Below are 21,201 nucleotides of genomic sequence, written 5' to 3' on the forward strand. Positions count from 1 at the left end.
GTTTATTTTTAGCAAACAAATGCTAATGGCAGCTTGCTGTTAAAAATAGACGGTACAGTTGGCACAGAAATAAGGGCTGGGGAATCTTTCTTTCCCTGATGAGTGGAAATGCCCTCTGTGTAAGTCATCTGAGGAGAAAGCATGATGTCCCTGTGGAATTTAGTCCCTCCAATTGCGAGCAGCAAGTCACTGCTTGTCACCTGAGCCCTGGCTTACAAATAGCCTCTGCGGTCCAGCGTCCCCAAGGGGCTGTTGTACCTCCTACGGGGGGGAGGGGTATAATGGAGACAGCGCCTTTTTCTTTTCCTCTCTCCCTGTTGGATGTCTGTGGGTGCAATATGGGTTTTTAACGTGCCTCCAGCTGTGCCGGGCTGCAGGGAGTGAGGACGCTTCAGTGGGGACACCACCGTGGGGCCCCCGGCATCGCCAGCTCCCACTCCTCCTCTGTCAGCAGCTGCTCCGTGGGCCAACAGGCTTCATCCTGGATAGGCTTTTCCTAATGTCTAAGTGAAATTTCCCTGGCTGCACTTTAAGCCCATTACTTGTCACATCCCCAGAGAGAATGATTTATTCCCTTCCCTTTTGCAGCAGCTTTTTTCATAGTTAAGAGTGTTATGTCCGGTAAGTCTCCTTTCCTCTAGACTAAACAGCTCAATTGCCCATGTTTTCTCTTGCATTAGGATTTCCAAGGCTTCTGATTGCTCTTGTTGCTCTGCTCTTGTCATTACCCAGTAGGGCCACTTCTCTCTTACAGTCTAGTGCCAAAAAGCCAACCATGCAGCCGGTGCCTTGCCGACTAGCCTGGCAGAGTCACTTTGCACATCTTGGCAGATAATATTCCTGCTTGCACATCCTGGTAGGGCATTTGTCTTTTTTTTTCACAACAGAAAGGCCTCATGGATACATGTAGTCAGTTGGTCCCTAACTTATACTTTGTTATATAACTTTATATAACTCCTTCTGCCCATGCACATATAAAATACACTTGCAGCCCCTCCTGGATAAATGTGTCCTGCAAATGAGAGGGGAGATCCTGTATTCCATTATCCAAGTGGTTAATGATAATATTTTAACAATATCAGTCCAAAGACAGATTCTCATGAAACTCTAGTAAATGCAGTCCTTCAACCAGACTGTGAACCACTGATCACAACACTACGAGTATGTCTTTCCAACAAGTTTTGTATTTATTGTCATAGCAGTTTATCTAAATACTGTTTTCAGATTGTAGTCCCAACAGCGAATATCAGAGACAAGACTTGCAGGGATGGTTCAAGTCTTTTAGTAGACTGGCTTATATAAGTGGAAAGCAGATTACCTTCCAAGCTGCCCTGGGAAAAGTTTCATGGTGCATCATGGAAGAGCTGCCCCATCCCTTCTAAGCCACACAGGCGATATGTCCTTCAGTTTCCCATAAAATAGCCTAAAGCACAGGCCCCTGAACTTGTACAAGACACAACCCCTGCTCAAAAGAAATTACAGATCTAATTTTGAACATTATTTTCCATCCTTTTGCTTGAAAGGTAGGTTCAAGTAGCATCTCCTTCTTGCTGCCAAAAGATCTTACACACTGAGTTCTAGCCAACAAATGCTGTCTTCATTTGGGAAAAAGGACACAGTTTTCATGGAGGAGCAGACAAGAAAGCCTGGTGTGTGTCTTTGATAGTTGAAAATGACATAAAAAGCCTGAGAACTATAAGCTTAATCAGGGAAATTCCAAAATCCTGAAAAATAATCTAGTAAACATGATGTGTTTATTTTATACATAATCAAGAGAAGGTTCTTATCTTGGGAAAAAAAAAAATCCCAATGGGAAGTCCTTGATAGATCCACAGTGCTTCTCATTATCATATGATCTTAGGAGTTGAGTTGGCTCTACTGAGTCAAAAGGGAACCAGAAAGATCCAAAATGGTTTCCAGCCGACATAGATTGTAACAGAAAACACAGCTGGGAGTCTAGATAAAAAGCACTAGTTTAAGAAAAGTAAAACTGATTCCTTAGTTACAGGCTTTAACATGTCCTAGGAACAAATGCATTCTTTCATAATTCTAGGCTGCAACCTAAACTGGAGTTGTAACAATCAGAAGTCAGGAATCCCAATTAAAGAAGATTTACCCACGGTGGCATGTGTTTCATTAGCAGGTAGCATGAAGAATCAATATTTTATGACCTGTCACATATTTGAGTCATCTGTCATGTTTTATTCTTAGATGTTGAAATTATTTGACAGCTCTAAAGCAGAAGGAAGCAAAACAGAAGTTTTTTTCTGGTGTCACACTTTCAGACAAATTTAACAGGTATAATAGTCTATAAGAAGCAATTAAAACACATTGGTCTCTTATTACAGAACAAATTCTATTCCATGGGGCCTGAGGGAAATGCATCTCATAAAATTCGCTGTTTTTATATAAGAAGGCAATGCAAACTATACAAACTATATTAAAAAAAAAAAAAAGCAGAAATGCTGCTACTTAGCAATGCACAGATGAATACTGATTTTGGCACCTTACATAATAGGGAAGCAGCAAGATCCACCTGCAAAGCCTCAACACTTGTCCTCTGCTGGGGTCCAGCTGCTGAGTCCTCAGATACCAGAGTCAGTGGAACCACAGACCCATACAGGAACATACCCATGTGGAAGCTACTGTATATTTTAGCTGTTGTCCAGCTAAAAAGCACAGCAAAGGAAGATTAGATTCTATAAAGAGGAGGAAAGGATGAAGACAAAATGCTTGTTCAGTTACCTACAAGTTTAGAAATGTCACAACTGCTCATGCTATGTTTTTTCCAACTCTGAATCACATGTTGCACTTGAATCTCAGCTTTCAAAAAAAAAAAAAAAAACCAACCACCAAACTCTTCTGTTTCTCATAATTGCAAAGAAAACCCCTAGCTCTCAGGAAATGTGGGGTAAATAAGAAAGAAATCAGATTTTGCAGAAGCTCATATTTCTACATCTCCCTGGTTTGCAAAGGTTTGTGGCTCATTAAGGCTTTCTGGAAAATAAGGTCCTCATTTCATGAGCGGTGTTGACAGGATGGGTCCTCTTTCTCTTCTGGTGTGGAACAAAAAAGGAGACATTTTCATTTTTATTTGGTTCTATAGGTAATTCATGTAAAAAAGGCAGTTTCCAAAGTAGCCAAGACCTTGTTTATCAGAGCATTTTCTTTCATTTTTCCACATGTCTCTAAAATAACTTCTTTGAAGTGATAAAAACAAGAAGCACTCGAGAAAACTTCAGTCTCGACAAACTGGTATTTTGCACTGAAAATTCCTTCAATATAAAGTTCCTACTGGCAATACCAGGAAAGCCCAGGACAGTGAATAAATCTGAATTACTGCATTTTTTTCCTGTCTCCAAGCAATCACTAATCTGATACTTTGCTAGCAATGGGTTTTGAGAAACACCTCAGAGAAGAAAGAGGGGGTACACGCGGTGCTGCAGGGGCTGTAGGAACGACCACCAAGCTCATCTCCAGGGTTTAGTGACCCACCACTTTGGGAACACCACAAGACAACCACATTTACCTAACTACAACCACGGCTGATGCTTTCCATAGTGTTGCCCACATGGAGTGAGCCACCACGCTGCTGCAGATACTCGGTCCATGGCACTGGGTGCTCAGCAGCATGTCCCAGACACAGCCCAAGATGGGCACTAGGCCACCTGTCCCTGGTCTGCACAACTGCCTTGCCAGGTATGTCAGAAACAAAAAAAGGAGTTTTTTCTTTTTCCTCAAGATTCTGCTTATTCTTAAATTTGCCATGACTGAAACAGCAGCTTGGCTCCCCCCAGCTGCAGGGACTTGGCTGCCGGCGATCCCCTGCCCCACAGTCTCTGAAACCCAGGCAGCCTTTGCTCTTCCCCAGGGCTGGGGTGATCTGAAAGAAGGTGACCACTAGAAAAGGACTCCAAATGAGGCCATGTTTCAGTGTCTGAAGCGATGAAATATTTAATCCCTGCTCTCTCCAGGATATTCATCATCACAGATTTACTTATCTGCCGCTCACTGGCAGCAGCAGTTGACAAGGAGGATGACAGCTGACACACATTAACCCAGCCGCACAACACAAGCTATCACTCCAGAGCAGAAATCCATCATTATTATTTAAGCACCGAGGAGGCATCATGGTTGGTGCTGGCTACCAAACACAGGTGGCACCTGCACTGAAAAGTTGATACCACCGGGGTCTGTGAGAGGCGAGGGGCTCTCGGCATGACCCTGAGCCCTGGTAGCGCCAAGCAGCGTAGCGCCGAGAGCACACGCGGGGTCCCCCATGCTCCCACTGCTGACTGGCCCATGGCGCTCGCTGCGGGGCCATACCCTGACGGAGGAAAATGAGAGGGAAGGATGGACAACAATCACTGGTTTAGGGTGGGAGGGTGGAAGCCTTTGTTAGAGCTTTGCTAGAGCTACACAGCAGGACAGTGCGTTAACCCCCATACTAAAGGCTGTAGGTGGAGTGAAAGGCGTTACTGCACACCTCCTCGGGGAGGGCTGCTGCTGCAGAGGTAACTGTGAGGCCCAGACTCATTCCCTCTTTGTCTAAGCTCCCGCTTTTTTTATTGATGACCTCCATTTCTGAGCCAATGTATATCACTGTCTTCTTTATCTAATGAGTTGTTCTGAACTATTACTGTCTTTGAGAAAGGGGTGACTGAGCTTTGAGGAATCCTGGTGAAACTGGGGTTTGGGTTGAGATGGTAGGCTGGGGTTTTTTTCTCCTCCCTGTTAGTGTTTTCCATCAGGCTGGTTGCTTCTTGAGACCACTCTGCTGTCTCTTGCTGTTACAACGGCATCCTTGCGTAGAAAGGCGGCATTTACACACGAATTGCCTTATGGTTATTGGTGGGAATAGCCAAACTAATGGAAAATTGTCCATGTCTGTGTATGAGTGAATCAGGTGTAGGGAGGAAGCGGGAAAGAAGCCACCAAGGCTCCAAAGCCCTGGAGTCAATCTTACACTGTCTGAGGTGTGATCCTTCCAGAGGAGGCAATAAGGTGGGCTGTTTACAGCACCACAGGGATGCCACATCTGAGAGGTAGAGAAGGCTCTGCTGGAGAGTGGGATCTTGTACAAAGAGCTGCCCTTCAGACCACTGATGGTCGTCTTACTCCTGCCAGAGACACCACAGGTTACAAGTGAAGTTCATACAGTTAAGGGTTCTGTATTCATGCCTTCATGTAGACAGGCCTCAAGGATAGGGCTAGAAAACACTGGATGTATTGAGATGCTTACAGACTGATTACCTGCAGAGTTAATTATTTAGTCCCCGTTGCAAGGACATTGCATACTGGAGCCGTCGCCAGGAGGGACTGTGTGTGGGGAGCACCACAGCGTGTGGAAATGGGACAGCGGGAAGAGCAGAAAACAGTGGTGAGGTGGCACTAGGGAGATGAAGCGATGCTGGGTGCACGGGATGGCATACGGGGAACACCTGTGTCTGTAAGGCCCCTGCGGCAAGTGGAAGGGGTGGGAGCCAACAGCTTCCCTCCAGTGATCGGCTCCCACAGACGGGAGAAAGGCAGCACTAGGAGTGACGCTCTTTTCGTTGCCGCTGCCATTTCCTACGCGCAGCAGTTACTAAGCTTCATGTGCCTGAAACTGCAGGGCTTGCTGGATACACCGGGTTGTCACCATCCTGTTCTGACCCAGAGGAGAAGGAGCACAACCAGGACACTGTACAGCCCCAGTCATTCAGGGCTATTGCAAGCCAGTCTGCTTTCCCGCACGCTTTTCAGCTGGCAATTTCCTGCCACAGCCCACCCCTTGTGAAGGGTTTTTTTCTCTGCTCTGCTAATCTCAGTCTGCCCTCTGTGCTGAAAGCTCTTCAGGGAAGGAAGGAAGGAATCTCCTCTTTTTCTTTTGCAAGACTGCACTTAACACTCTTACAGAAAAATGTTTAAGGGAATAATATAAATCAATAGCAATAATCAATTCTTACATATTGTCCAAAGCCTGCATAAATCAGTTTTGCAGCAATCCTGCAGGACAGCTGGAAAGGAAAGATGACTGAAACGATGCCTTCAGGACCATGAGCATCCAACATGCTCCTTGCTGCACATCAGACATGATGGATGGTGGTCAACAAAAACCTTGCCCTCTCCTTAGACCCTGGCTTTGCCATCTCCCAAATCCAGCCTCTATTCTAGCTGAATATCACCTAACCACATAAAGATTTTTTTCAAAAGTTTGACATGTGATCTCGTGGCTTTGGAAATGATTGTGGGCCTTAGGCACGGCCCCAGATATTTCCTCTTTGCCTAGGGAGTATATAGCCAGTTAATTAATAGCCAGTTAATTAATATTCCTGTGCTCAGGTAAGCTAATCATTAATCCGCAGTTTTGAAACTTCAGACTAAAGCTTCTCCAGACCATTATCTTTCTGTTTCCCATAAACATGTAACTTGGCACGTGTATCTTTCTCGGGGCAGAAATGGGATCAATGTTCGCAGCTCATTAGCAGGTTTTGATTGAGACCCAACATTACAACAGCCATCCACTCCTAGATGAGCTCAGGGTGAAGGACCCACAGCTTTGCTTTGGTGAGCCCCTGCCCCAGAGGTGCTCTGAATGGAGCCCTCCGGCTGCGGGACCCTTCCCCTCTGCGGTGAGACCCAGCAGCCAGAGCCCCGCTCCCAGCCCCAGCCCACCCCACTCATCAAATTTTCTCTTCCCCCCCAGCACAAGTCGCTACAAAGAGAAAGTTTGGAAAACTTTTGGAAAACCTTGGATGTGCCTTTGCTCAGCAGGGAAGCAGGTGGGATTTGTGCCATGCTCCCAGGTCACACGGTTTTGGCGCTGGACAAAGAATGGGGAAATTCATTTCACACAAAGAAAAGAAAATGTAAAAGTTTTTATTATTCTGCAGCATTTAAGATTCACCAGCACTGATCTTTTTTACTATGTTTTCTGAGATGCTTAAACTTAACTTCTTGCAGATGTTCTAATTATTATGTTATAATTAAAAATCAGCAAATTATTTCAGGAAATTTCATTCACAGAAATGTCATTTTAACATGCCAGAATGGCCAGAGAATTGTCATGGCCCTGCTGCTTTCTGTTAGGAGGAAAAACTCATTATATGAATTGGGAAATCATTTGGAGAAATCCAGGCTGTTGAAAAAAGAGCAGGGCTCCGTTTCTTTCACACCACTGAAATAAGCCCTCTCGTAGCAGTTTCCTTTTGCGGCGATCCTGGCTGGCACCTTCAAGAATCTGCAATCTGCTTCACCATCTTGGCTTTCTCCCAGGGCCAAACTCCTACTCTCTCTCTGCTGCACAGAAATGCAGGTTCAAACCGTCGTGAAGCCCGAGCACCACACTTAAATCAGTGGCTGGCTTTTCCCCGGCTCGGGCTTGCTCACGGACCCCTGCAGCCCGTGCTGGCCCTGGGCACTGCCTTCTGCCCTCCCTGACGGTCAAGCCTGGACAAGTAGAGTTTCGTATTGATGTCCATAAGATTTGTTTTCCCAGACCGAAGATACATCAATGTCAACTTCTAACACGACCCAGCATAGCACAAGAAAACTCCTGGAAGATAAAAAGCTAATAAAGCTAGATATAAACTGCTACCAACAGAATGAAAAAACATAAGAATATACAATGGCAATCCAAACATTTTCGGGCCAATCTGCCCAGGACCTTATGGAGGTACCTCTGCTGACATGGCTGGATCCTCAGAGGGGCTCCAAGTAAACAAGCACAGATCAAAGTTCGTAACAATTTTTAAATAAAGACGATGCAGAGCTTTCTGTGCAGTCTGATCACGCAGCTTGAAGGCTGGTGGAACAAAAATACCTATGGATCCTCTGTGTTCCAGGGGAGAAACTGAAAAACAACGCCAGCAAATGTGCAGAATATAAAGGCAGTAAAATATTTTCTCTTTAAACAGTTAAAGAACAGGAAGAGTTTAGGAATCACTGTTCAGGGACTCCTGTTTAGTGACAGCAATTTATTTGACCATCTGGGTAAAGAAAGACTGCAGCAAGCCACACGGAGGAAATAAAAATAGATGAACAACAAGTAACTGATTTTGCTTGACTCGAGCCTACAACTCTGCAGAGCAGGAAGCTACTTCATGTGAAAGACATTATTGATGAAGGCATTTCAGCCTCTCTCCAGTCCTTCCAACAACATACTAGATCTCCCATGCCAGCAAACCTGTCTTGAGACGTGACTCCCATCCCAAACTGGCAGAAACATAATCAAGTACAAAAGACAAATTGATGAGCCTTCTGGAAAGGGACCACCAGAGGAAGGAGCGTCTCTGTGATGCCCCACAGGAAAAGATAACTCTTTAGGAGAAAGAATTGGAGGCTTTTTGCTGTGTTTGGTCATTATGATAAAAATCTTCCTTTTCTCGACAGGCACAGAGCAAATATTGAAACAGAGGAAAACACTGCCCACTGTTGAGTGGGATCTGATCACTACATCTCACTGTTTTGGTACCCACCTCAAGCAGACACACAACCTCCTCCCCTGTTCAGGGCACGCTGCGCTGCGTGTGATGGAAGCAGAGGGGCAGTCGTGCCTGCTCCAGGGTACCGCGGTGCAGCCCCAAGCTGTCCAGCTGAGGGACCCGAAAGCTGTTGGTAGCAAGGCATGGGGAGCAGAGCCATCACCCGAGGGAGCCCTGTTCCCATCAGCCCAGACTGGTGCCAGCAGATGACAGGGGTGACAGCTATGACTTGCTCCGTCTTTGGATAGGTGTCTCTTCCCTCTGCCTGTCGCTCTCCTCCTGTCTTTCTCACCGACACATACGCATATGTTGTATTCTTGGCGCTGCATTCAAACCAGAGAAAATCCACCCGAGCCAGGGATTAGGCAGGGTGGCAGGGAAGCTTGAAGCCTGTCCATATTCAGGGTTTCAGAGCCTGTCACTGCCACCAAGTTATATTTAGGTGTAGTTGAAGGAGGATCCTTTGGAAATAAGAAAATTGCCAAGCTCTCATGCGGTGCCTTCTTTAAGCTGCTCTAACCCTGTTTCTCAGGATTTACAGTCAAAATACACCTGCTCCCCCAGGCATGGTCTCAGTGGCGAGAGCAGCTAAGCTGACTGCCGTTCAGAGCTTGGCTCACGCCTTCCCACCGGGCTGGCATGCTCCTGGCATCCCTCCAGCCGGGCCGGTCAGCCCTTAAGCTGTTGAGCTTATTTTACTGAGGCTTCCTGGACTGGGGGTGGAATCTTAGACCCACCTTCTGCAAAGCCATTTGCTCCCCGTGAAGGCAGTCCTGGTACACAGCTGCACGCCCCAACAGGACTAAAAATACCCATCCTCAAGCTGTGCTCAGGCAAGATCTTTGACAACCTGTTACAAACAACTAATCCACAACTGCCTAATAATTTGATACTTCAGGCTGAAGATTATGTTCTATGCATGGGCAGCAGCTTCTCTCTTCATATCTCCATGCATGCTGTTAATCACTCTGTGCAGGATAATTATAAGTCCAGGATTCACACACCTCACTTTGTCCATCTCAGACTTAGGCCTCCAACCTCATCCAGGTCTATGGTCCCACAGGAGCCACCGGCACTCATCCACCCTGGGAACCATCCCGAGATTAAATGAGTCACCCCAGGATGGTCCTGTCTCTCTCCAAGGACTGCCCTAAACTGCACACCCGATGCCTGACTCAGAGAGCTGATGTTATGTGAGATGCATCTCCAAGACCACCCTCCATCTTCTCTCTCCTCCTAAATATCTCATCACCTTTCTCAAAATTTCCATCTGAAAGAGAATAGGAACTTGAGGAAGTCAAGAGCACAAATGGGTAGACTGTCCTGACACACCATGGGCTCCAGACTTAATTTCCCAATATATCTCTCCTTTCATACTTTGGCACAAGGTGGTCAAACTTAATTGCTCAATCCTTTCTTTTTTTTTAATTATTTTGTCTTGACAACTGCAATTTTCTCTGGAGACTGTTGCTTACTGTCATAACAGCTTCAAAAAACATTCTGTCTGGAGAAACAAAAGAAAACAACTCAGAAAATAATTTTGCCCTGCCATGTCACTCTTCTCCCTCCGTAACACACTGCCTACGACAGAACAGCCTCTGAACTGACAGACATTTCCTCCTGCCATGTGTCAGCCTCCACAAATAGCAACAGAAAAAGGGGAGGAGAAGCAAAGTAAGAATAAATTTGATTTTGAAACTACAAGAAGTGGCCAGAGTCTGGCAGGGAAGTGGAGGACCTGGCCAGCAGTGCAGTCACTGGGAGCGTTAAGTGTGCAAGGAGTGTAGCTTTAGGTCTGCCAACATGCTGGATTTTTTCTTGTGAATAACAGCGCATGAGTTGTTGATGGCAAAGGTCTGTCCAGCTACGTGTCATACACAAATACTCTGTACACAGCAACCTGGCAAAATTGATCTGACTGGATCCTTCAGCCATTTTTCTGTTTGTTCTTGGGAAAGCATGTCTAATAAAACAGCATTCTGTCTGTTCAGTGGTTAACTCTGACCATCATTGCCCCCGTGGCCCTGAAACCATCCTCTCAGATGCTAGAAATGCCCTTGTGCAGCCATGAACTGAGCCTTCTGCATGCAAAACAGCCGGGGCCTCCTTTCGATGGACATTTAGAAAATTCTTGAATGCTCCTGAAACCATTTCCCACAGCCCTGGGAACATTTCCTGCAGCCTTGGAAACGTGTCCTACAGCCCTGGGAACATTTCCTACAGCCCATGCCCTGGAGTTCAGCTGCTCCCACTAATGGTGCAAAACAAAATGCTGCCCAATAGGTTGAATAAGTCCTACCTCTCCACTCAGCTCTGGTTTCACAGGGCTTCTGTGAAAGAGAAAGAGATTGAGCTTCTCCTCTAATGCCATACAGATGAAACCATCACACAATTTCAATCTCAAAGTTTTGTTAAAGTTTTAGTAACTCCTCAAGGTTTGCTATGCACTCTCTTTAACCCCTGCCCTCTCAGGTAGGCAGGCTTCAGTAGGTGTGAGTGACACAGAGCAGGCAGTGGCCAGATCCTGCCTGCTGGTGTGCCAGGAGGAAGAGGAAACACGCTTAGGCAGCTCTGGTGTGGACAGGTCATTTATCACGTTTTGTTGAGAAGATGCTGAACAGTCAAACACTGAAAGAGGGCTGCTAGCAAAATAATTGAGGAATCTCTGTCCACTCTCCTTCCATCTCCACAGGGCAGCCTTGTTCCCTCCTTGCTGTGCCTAAATTGCAGCACTGGTGTGGGTAGGCACCAGCGAGGACAACTCATTCACCTCCTGCCCATGCAGCTGTTTCCAGGGTGATCTGTGGGCAGCACCTCCAAAACACATGGTAGAGTTTCAGCTTGGATCACCAGGACTCTTACAAGTTTGGAGAGGACCTGAGTTGGTGCCTGGCTCTTTCCTGAGAGCACAGTATTAGCCCAGGGTGGCTCTCAGGGCCATGCATAAGCACACACACACCCTCAGTGAGGCTCAGTGCATCAAGGGGGAAAAGGCACCCACAGCAGGTAGCCAAATGGGAAGACACATTTAAAGACCCTCCTATTCCTCTCGCATCACGTGGAAAATAAAATCATTCTCTCATGCCACCCAAATAGTTTTTGTTATGTGCTTTAAAGGGAATATCTTCAAAGAAAGAAGATGGGACACTGGCTGTCCCTTGCAGCTGGGCATCTAGCTGCCTTTCATGCCTTTTAACTACACACATCTGGAGGTTGCCCAGGCCCTGAATGCATGTTCTTATTTTGAATTTTGGGGTGCAGTAGGTACAAGTGGAATTTTAACATGCTTAGCATTGCACCAACCCTGATGTGAAGAACAAAACCATCTACCTGTGGTTATGAGGAGCTGGCCCAGATCATGAGCAGAAACGTGAGAGCTCCAAGCACCTCATTAAAACTGAACTTGTCCAAATTTTTTTGGCCTACTGCCTAGGTAACAGTGTTATCCAAGGTGCCTCAGCATGTTTATTTTCAATTGCAGACCTTCAGCAGCAATGTTTCTCTCCTCCTTCATCTTCTGTACACCAAACACAGCGCCAGCATTCAAGAGAGATAATATCGCTCTCTAGGCTAGAAGAATACTGTGGAGGCGCTGGGAAGAAATCTCTGGTGCTTCATTAGCCCATGGGCTTCTGCCAGCTGATGTGGTTTTGGAATAGCACCAATTTTGGTGTGACCATGAACGCCAGTTGCTCTTTAGCTCAGTAATTGTGTGTGTTTGGAGACAGCAATTAAAGATTAGGTCTTGGAAAGGTGTTATTTTCTAGACACCAGTCAAATAAACGGCAAAGAAAAGAGTATAAATGTGGCTGGTGACAATTAACAGTGCAAAGCATTAAGAATGTTGGAGAGAATATGTATCTTCAGACCTAGAAGGTCTGCCTTTGTATATTTACTATCCATCTGAATGTTACTGTAAAGTAACAGCATGAAGGGGCGATCTGAAATTCAGTACATGTTTTATACTTTGGAAGGGAGCAACCTGGAAAACTCCCCATGATTCATCTTCAAAAAACAAAGAAATATTGGTGGCCTCCCTCTGAAAATGTACATAAACACTAAAATGCTGTCAGTCCCTCCCAGGGCGACTGCACCCCAGCTCTGCAGTCATACGAAGTGACTGCCCTAATTGAACAGGTCAAATGTGAATAATAACTGTGTTGTCAGGATGTCAGTCTAACAGGCAGCCTTTCAAGACTCTAAGTAGAGAATTTAACAGCAGAGCACCTGAGTGGTTTGGGTAATATGGCTTTCACGAAGACAGCTTTCATTAACTGATTTCTAGGCAACAGCAGCAGAAAAGGGTTGTAGGTAGCTCTAAGAAAAGAAACTTCACGGAGTCAAAAGCCTATGATATGATACAAAGTGGACTGAGGGATGTTGGATGCGAATGACTTATTTCTGCCTTATCAACTAGGCACTTCTGGCATTTATTAAATTTCATTTCCATGTGTATAACACCTGTGTGCAAAATTTGTCAAAAGCTCTAATAGAGGTTTTAGTAGGTTAGAACTGAAACACTGAGTGCTGCTGGAAATCCAGTAAGCACTGTTAAGGGTTTGAATAACACAGGTACATGAAATTATGATTAAAAATAATTGAAAGAAATGGCTCATTCAGCTCTATTAAGTTTAGACTGTTGTTAGGAGTATCAGAGCATGTAACCCCCCACCATGCAACTTTGGCTTTTCCTGGATTTCAGTTTCACCAACTATGGACTGTTTAAGAGGCTCACAAAAACCCCTATCTCACTTAGCAAATAAACAGATTGGAGGCTCAACCACTTCTTCTTTTCTTTTATTTAGTAGTGCTACTTACCTACATTAATAATTACCATATTAATTACATTAATAAACATATTAATAAAATACACCAAAATTCCTGACTCAGACCATTTTCAACAGATTTTATTTATTCCAAATATGTGCATTCCTCATCCATTCTTTATCTTTCATTTTTGCTACATGTTCTGCAGTGAGAAAGGAAGCTCATGGAGCTATAAATGGCGAGTTTACTTTTACAACTGGAAACAACCATCCCCATTACATACTCGCATCATAAAAATGTTTTTACCACAGTGAACGCTATATTTCATATTCATTTTCTGACAAAAGCAAAACTGATTCATTTGTCTTCTGCAGGGGCTTCCTTAGCTCGCTTTATGTTTCATGCATAGCTTATTTGCTGCTTTCTAGTCTCAGCAACATCAATTAAAAGTGTCATCTTTGTAAAATATATCTGGACTACAGATACATGCTGAACACGTGGGCTATAACAAGTCAGAAATTTTCCTCTAAAACAAACTTTGCTTGAAAAATGTCAATTTTTTTGGATGTTGAAGCGGGGAGCAGGCACCCAGAGTCAGTGGCAGAAGAGTTAGCCACCACCGGGCTCCCCGGTTCGTGGTACCACCATCCTGAGCTCCCAGGTCTGGGCATCCTGCTCCAGGATATCACTCTCCCTGGCGCCTGGGGTGAATTAGCAGCAGTCCAAGGTGACCGTGAGAGTCAAGACATGTGAGGAAGCGGTGCGAATGGGAGAAGGTGGCTGATCCGTGTAACCTGGGGGGGAAATGAAATATTTCAGTCTTCTTACATTTTTAAGAGTTTCTAGTTCTGAAATTTTTTGTTCAATGTAATTTCACAATGAATTTCATAGTTTTTTCTTTTTTTTTCCCAAAAATTGTGATTTACCCCAAAAGTTCTGCATTCCAGCAGTCTCCTGCAGAGGCCCCTGCATCACAATGAGGGGAGTGGGGTTGCGATGAAGGCGGCTGTCCTCTCCCCCAGGCTGCGGGCTGGTAGGACCTCTGACCAGTGACCAGGAGGCAATGGGGAGGCTGCCTGCCAAATGACTTCATGGTTTGATCTGAGTGATCCAGGAGACTTTAGCTAATGCTGAATTTGCAGAGCTCATTTGGTGCAAGAACCTTCTGTTCAATGGCAAACGCTGGAGCAGTCAGGATTTTATATTTGCGTGGATGTGGATATGTGTAAATAGACTTTCTCATCAAGCCGCTGTTCTAATGAGCTGCCCCCTCTGGCACTGACTTTTGGGCTGTCACCTCCAGTGAGGAGCGGGGAGCCTTCGTCACCCTGTTCACAGTGCCACCGCAGCCAGGGTCCGCTCTCCTGCGTATGCAGCTCTGTTCACAGTATACGGAAGCTGGATGGGTGAGAATTAGATTTTAAGAGAGTTTGGGTTGAAAACACCTCTGTCCTCATTGGGGTCTGCTCCTTCGAAATTTAACATGAGGTATTATTTTATCTTGTTTACGAATGTGGATTGTGTGCTCGGGAGAGTGAAAGAAATTATTGATACAGAACAGAAACGTCAGGATTTTAACTCAATTAATGATATTCATCTAGCAAATGTCATTCATGCCCCATACACATTGTATCTTTATTTTCATGTTGTTCATACTTTAAATGAATCAATCTCATTATTTTGACTTTCTGTGTCAATTAGCTGACAAAAACTGATTTTTAAGAATTTGAGATTACAAACCCTTGTCATATCTGAAGATTAAACTTGCCATTTTTCATGATAAATGGAAATGCAGATAATGAAGTGTATTAGAATATTGATCAGAGGCTCGCCCTGAGCCAAGCACAGCGTGAGCATCTTTATGTGTGCTGGCAGTAAACCAGCTTCTCTCTTCTCTCTTGTTTTGCACAGTCCTACTAAGCCAATCCTCACTAGAATGAGCACAAAACAAAACGAATAACAGCTTTTGTACATCAACATTAAAATGGGAAGAAGCTTGGGAAAGGGCCTCCGACAGAGAAGAACGCTGACAAGTGCGAAAATGCCTGATGGGTAAGCGCCACCTTCTAAACATAGATCAGCCAGACGTGGAAGTGATTTTCAGAAGAGAAATGCAATCATGGATTACACACCAGCTCATTAGAAACTGTTGCTGAATACAGCATCCAGAAGACATGCATGAAAAGTTCACATTTGGGGAATAAATTAAAAGGGGTGTAGTTGTTGCTAGATAAACATATGTAATATATATGCATTGAAGAGGTTTGTAAATGTCATTTTTTTTATTCGGACGGAAAGCAAAAAGCTTTAAAACCTTTCACAGTAGAGAGGCAGTTAACTCCAGACTATTCCTATCCCAGTAGCCAAGAAGCTGATAGGACATCTCTCTTAAATTAGCGTTTATAAATAGACTCTCTGAATGTTTCCATCACCTAGTGGAAAAAGCATAACTTTTACTGCTACATTGCTGCACTTCGTTTACTTCACCGTATAATAAGTTGACTAAAACTGCAAAGCTTCTCAATTTTTACTGCATATGTGTTCCAATTAATCTATGTCTGTAACAAACTTAAGACTGAAAAATTATTTCTGACCTATATTCTAGTTCTATGAAGCATATATACTATAAGGTATGTCTGACTGAATATCATACTACTATTAATTTCCCAAGACACAGAGAACTGTTTGTATTTGAAGTAACAAAATCAAAGCACTTGATGTCTTTTTTAATAGGAGAAAGTAATTTACCCCTTAAACGTACCATACAGGTGCTCACTGCAAGGGCATTTCTGTTCTTTTCCTTGTTCTGCCATATAACCGCTGAGTGACACTCTGGCCCCTGCTAATGCCAATCAGGCGAGGTGATCTAACGATCCCTTCTGGCCTTAAACTCAATACATAAATTAAGAGACTAGTAAGCAAATACACATTGCAAATAGCTACGTGAAGGCTGGGTGCGCGGAGCCCCAGGGCACTGCTGGGGCTGGTGCTTCCCTCCGCAGGGGCTCAGCGGATCGCTCCCCAAAGGGCACCCTCATTTCCAGAAGCCACTGAACAGTAAAACAGGGAGAGGCACAGGGTATCAAGGAAGACCTCCTAGCAAAAGGCCTGGACGCCCAGCAGCAGGCACAGAGCAACGGAGGGAAGCAGGGACCCCCTCTCCTCCATTCCTCTCCGATACCTCCCAGCACGGTGCAGGACCGGGCGGGAACATGCTGATCCCTACATTTCTTCCACCCTCTTCTGTGTTTCACAACTGAATCCAGCCCAAAATGAACACTGCAATGCTAATTTCTTCAGATTTTTTAAGCCAGTTCCTTCATTTTCTGGCTTTCGGGGGAAATGGCTAAAATAATTCACTGCTAATGTTGATCTCAAATACACTGAATACATGAGTAAAACATGAGATAAAACTCTTTTTAACTATTGGCTGCACAACACAAATTATTCCAGAATTTAGTGCATGAATCTCAGAAAATTTATTTTTATTTTTGAACAAAAAAAATTTATCTTTAAGCAACCTTTCAATAAATAAACACAGGGAATTAGATAACTCTTCTATCTAACTACCAAGGTACTGGTGTGGCACTGCTTGTCTTAAAGACTGAATGCTGATGTGGTTGCCTGCCAAGTAAATTTATGTGTGAATCTGGCCAGCATTTAAAAAAAAATACCACCACATTTGTTTTTTTAAATCCAAATCTGCTCTTGTAACTGCATGTAGGAGACTCCCCTGACTTCTACCAGTGTTAGAGCTGGTCAAAAACCCCACCTAAATCAATCAACCACCATAAACATATTCCCAGTACCTGCTACTGACCTGGAGGGGATGGAAGGCAAAAATCATGTAGTTTACACATCAGGCTGCATAAACTCATTAAGGTCCCACTTCAGACAGGTTTTTAAATCTGTGATTAGTCCAACCAGTGTCAGCTGGAAAACGCACATCCTTAAGGACCGGGTGCATTCAGGAGTCCCTCTTAAATGGCGTCTCGGTGAAGCCCGTCCTCGTTCACTGCTCTCGTTGGCTCGCAGCCACACTCTCACCTCAAGAGCCTGTGGAAGGGTTTGCTGTCTGGATGTGCTGTCGTATCACCGTCTTTATTTGCTCCTTAGGTTTACCTCTACCCCACGTTATTGCAGTCATGGCGCTTTTGCTGCGACTGAAATCACCGAAACAGGGTTTCTCTGTATTATATTATTTTGTTATGGACTACTAAGTTTTGCGTCATGGTGACTGTGTAATGTTAAAGCCCTTTCTAAATACACGCAACCATTGCAAAAAAAGTGTCATCACAAGACCTCACAACCCTGCCAGGGCAGCTCAGTGAATATGTACCATTTGTACGCAGTCAGAAGGAGAGACGTACCAGGATGTACAGCACTAAATGTTGACTCAGTATGAATAGTATGTTTTATCTTTCTAAATGTTACCGCTTTCCCATCTCACTCCATTGTAACTTGTCAACTGTAATTTTTTTTTTAAGTCAACAAACTGTAAAGAAAACTGTTGAAATACCTGATTTTCTGTAAAAAGTAATAACAACAATAATTTTTGTTACTTTAAAGTATGCTTGGTATTAAAGTACCTAATAAAGTTCAACAATGAATTTTGTAGCATACTAAAATAAAGTGTGATAGTGCTTTTCTCCAGCTCATCTGTGGTAACGGCTGCTGTTGTTGGGATTATTGTCCTCCTCCTAGCACAAGCCTGGCCACCTCCTACACACCTGTGCCTACACAAATCCCTAAGGTATGTAAAGTCCAAGCAAAATCTGATGCCTTAATGAGTGCAGGGATTTGTATGCATGGGTCAAATTCACAGTGTAAGAACCTTGTTGGTAAGTCATCTCCCCCCTCTGATACCTGACTACATGGGCAACAATATAAAGTTCCTGATTACTTTGTGTGGTATGTTTGTAGTAAGAGAAAAGACAGTGTAAATTGTTTAGGAGTTACTTATAGTTAAATAGAGAACTGCCAGGTTTGTAGGATGCTGAAGTCCTGCTCATTTTTATCAGCAACACATTTCAATTATTCCTAAGTAGACTGGAAATCTCGAACAAGTGATTTGGAGGACACAGTAAAGCTCAGAATTTGATTCCCCCTAATTTCACTACATGAAGTGACACTGGAGCCGTCAGGGGCTGTCTCAGATGTACATCATCCCAGAGCTTGCACCAACAAAAGGTAAGTGCTTCCTTGTCAAATAGATGCTGCATTTGCCTCCATGATGCTGATGCAGTGGTATCTGCATTTGGAGATGATCTAGAAATTATTGTGACTGGGGTCTAATTATTCCCAGGCTCCCGACAGTTGGATCAGAGTAACGGATCAGCTTCCCTGATACCATCCAGCATCCTCTGTTCTAGGTAGGAAAATGCAATGCTGGGCCCAGCAGCTTTCTGTCCATCTTCGCTCTGATAGTCTGATGTCCTTCAAACATTCAAAAGTTTTAGTAGTTTCAGCTGATTCTCTGAGGATTTGAAATGGAATAAGAACTAGAGAATTTAAAATAAATTAAAAAAAACAAACAACCAAACAACAAAGCCCCAACCAGATTTGTCCTGACTAGTTTATACATTGAAAAGCCAGCCATATGCTGAGGAGCTTCTGAGGTAGTGCCAGAAAGCAACATAATTTTTTTTCCCCATGTGCTAAAGTCTAGAGGTTTACACATTTCTCCTTTCCAAGGAGCTCTGCGCAGAAGCGAACCGCTTTGCCTGCTGTTGGAGTAGCTGGCAGCACCTGCAGGCATTAGCCACACGTGCAGCCATTCCATCTTGATCTGTGGTCCTCATTGGCTTACATTAATATTTAGAGAGGAGACTCACGGAAGACTCAAAATTCTGCAGAAAGTGGAATATGCAGTTTGAAAATTCACGTTCTTCCCTTTATATCAAACAACGTTAGTCCCATGCTGCCGAATACACAAAGCCACGGCTTGCAGTGATCAGATACTGCCGTGACGTGTTCTACTGCCCATCTGTCTCTTTTAAATTTTTGCTTAGTGTTACTTCATACTGCCTTCTGAAATGCCTTTTGCATTTTAAAAAGTAAACCGATATATCCTTCCCTTCCTCCAGATAGCCTCGTAACGCCGCTGTGGGCAGTTACACACCTTTTCAACTTCACAAGGTGATGAGGGAAGTATTGCCTGTGCAAGAGACAAATTTCTGAGGAATCAAGTACAAGCAGGCACATTGTGCTCACCAACTCCCAAGAGGAGTTGTGGCACCTAATTGCCTACGAGACACTAAAAAGCTCCTCTCCTTTTGGAGCAGTTCCAAAAGTTGCTGTAAAACACTTCCCGAGACCACTGGTGTGAGACCGGCCTCCAAGTTGGAACATCAGCTCAGTCACCTGGGAAAAGAGTCTGGAAGGAAAGATGCTCCAAAACACTAGAAGCTGGGGCTGAATTTACCTCCACAAACTGTTTTTAAATTAGCATAGCAATATGGATTATTACTCCTGATTTTGTCAGTGCAAGTTAGCTTTATATTAGCTGTAAGAATTATTAATAAGGTACATTATTTATGTATTAATAATTGTTAATAATAATTAGTAGTCTATTACCTTGCTATTTCTTAGGGAAAAAACTTAAATAAAGATTCTTGAAATCCTATATGCTAGACTGATGTCTCTTTGATATAATTATTTCCACAGTTTAGCAGCAGAAGATGCTCTAGAATATCAGTTACATTACCAGTTACACAGACTCAGGATTTCCCCGTTGGGTCTCAGCACAGAAAGGTAGGAGTTTTCCTCTGCCATAGAGAAGACCAGGCACCTCATCACTTTGACGATTCTCAAACACGGCCTTCTTGCAAGATACCAGACGAAGCACTGGGATGACAGCACAAATGTCAGGCTTATGGGTATGCAATTTGCATCTTGATTCTCCTCTATCTGACATGATGCCAACACAATGCAAAATTAGTAATGAGCTAGGTGGGAGACAATTAAGGTTGAAAAGGAAAACTAGCTCCTCTCCATTTTCTTCAGTTTTTCATAATTTTTTATAATAAAATGAAATGGGTTTGAGTGCCATTGGAATATTCTGAGGCTCAATTAAGTGCCTGCTGTATTTGTTGAGTTTCTCAAATGGCAATTGAAAATAACGTAAAATATTGTACCCCTCAGGCAATGAGCTGAGATGGTTGGTGGCATCAAAATGAGGGAGTTTTCTGGAACAGCTTTTAGGCTATAAGCTGCTGTATGTGTCATCAAGAAAGGAGCTGGTTTAGTAAGTATAGCTGAATTCCAGGTATGCTTCAGAAGGATAAGCAATAAGAGAATTCAGAAATTCTGAAAGAGCTTCCAGTTTAAATACATGCTACCACTGTTGTGGTTTGGGTTTTGTTATTTATTTTTTTTATCTGCTGTAATATAATATGAAATTCCTCATTTACAGGTTTTAATTAATTTTGCATTAAGTATTGTGAAAACAAGATACCTTGGGGATGCTGAAAGCAACGGAGGGGCCTTCCTAGAGCAGCAGCTGGCAGTAATGGCTATAGAGTATATCTGTGCTGCCATCTAATGGCCAGCCTCTTCGGGGGGTTATAGCCTGGGAGTTACTTAAAGGCAGCTTTGCATTTGTATTCATGGAAATCAAGGTAACAAAACCAGTGCATTCATAACCTCCTGGGCCTCCCAGAAACAGGGCAAAAATCAAAGGGTGAAACCGTCCGTGTATTAGCTCGCACTGGACAGCTAGCACGTTTGAGAACTTCCACATTTTTATTTGAATTTCTGAAGACTGAAGAGAACAAGCTTCGTCTCTGTAAATTGCCTAACATTTTAAAAGCATTTTTCAGAGCTATGCAGCCCAGCGCTTCCCAGGGATGGGTTTCTGCAATTCCCAGATGGGACATTTACACTCTCAAGGAACAAGTGGGTGATGATGACAATTGTCTTCCTTCTCGGCATATGACTTCAGTTCAGGCTTTCAGTGATAGTATATATA

The 21,201-nt window shown here is 43.9% G+C and overlaps 1 protein-coding gene and 1 long non-coding RNA gene across 6 annotated transcripts in view; one reads left to right on the plus strand and one right to left on the minus strand.

The window, feature by feature from the left end:
- LHFPL3 (LHFPL tetraspan subfamily member 3) overlaps window positions 1-17,842 on the plus strand; it is a 259,508-nt gene extending 241,666 nt beyond the window's left edge. For 2 of the 3 annotated variants that reach the window (XM_075739767.1, XM_075739851.1), the window contains exon 4: window positions 15,144-15,901. Coding sequence is in view for 1 of the 3 variants with exons in the window: in XM_075739678.1 (XP_075595793.1) it covers window positions 15,144-15,172 (29 nt within the window). In the remaining 2 variants the exon portion in view is untranslated. Of the gene's footprint in view, window positions 1-15,143 lie in introns of all 3 variants that reach the window. The other variant, XM_075739678.1, reaches the window with a different exon arrangement.
- LOC142599428 (uncharacterized) overlaps window positions 13,352-21,201 on the minus strand; it is a 60,733-nt gene continuing 52,883 nt past the window's right edge. The window contains exons 3-4 of one of the 3 annotated variants that reach the window (XR_012832993.1): window positions 19,939-20,078; window positions 13,352-14,026 (exon numbers count right to left, since the gene is read on the minus strand). This is a non-coding gene — a long non-coding RNA (uncharacterized LOC142599428). Of the gene's footprint in view, window positions 14,027-19,938; window positions 20,142-21,201 lie in introns of all 3 variants that reach the window. The other 2 variants (XR_012832999.1, XR_012833001.1) reach the window with 2 other exon arrangements.

Source organism: Balearica regulorum, chromosome 1 (assembly GCF_011004875.1).
Source record: "Balearica regulorum gibbericeps isolate bBalReg1 chromosome 1, bBalReg1.pri, whole genome shotgun sequence".
Classification (NCBI taxonomy): domain Eukaryota; kingdom Metazoa; phylum Chordata; class Aves; order Gruiformes; family Gruidae; genus Balearica; species Balearica regulorum.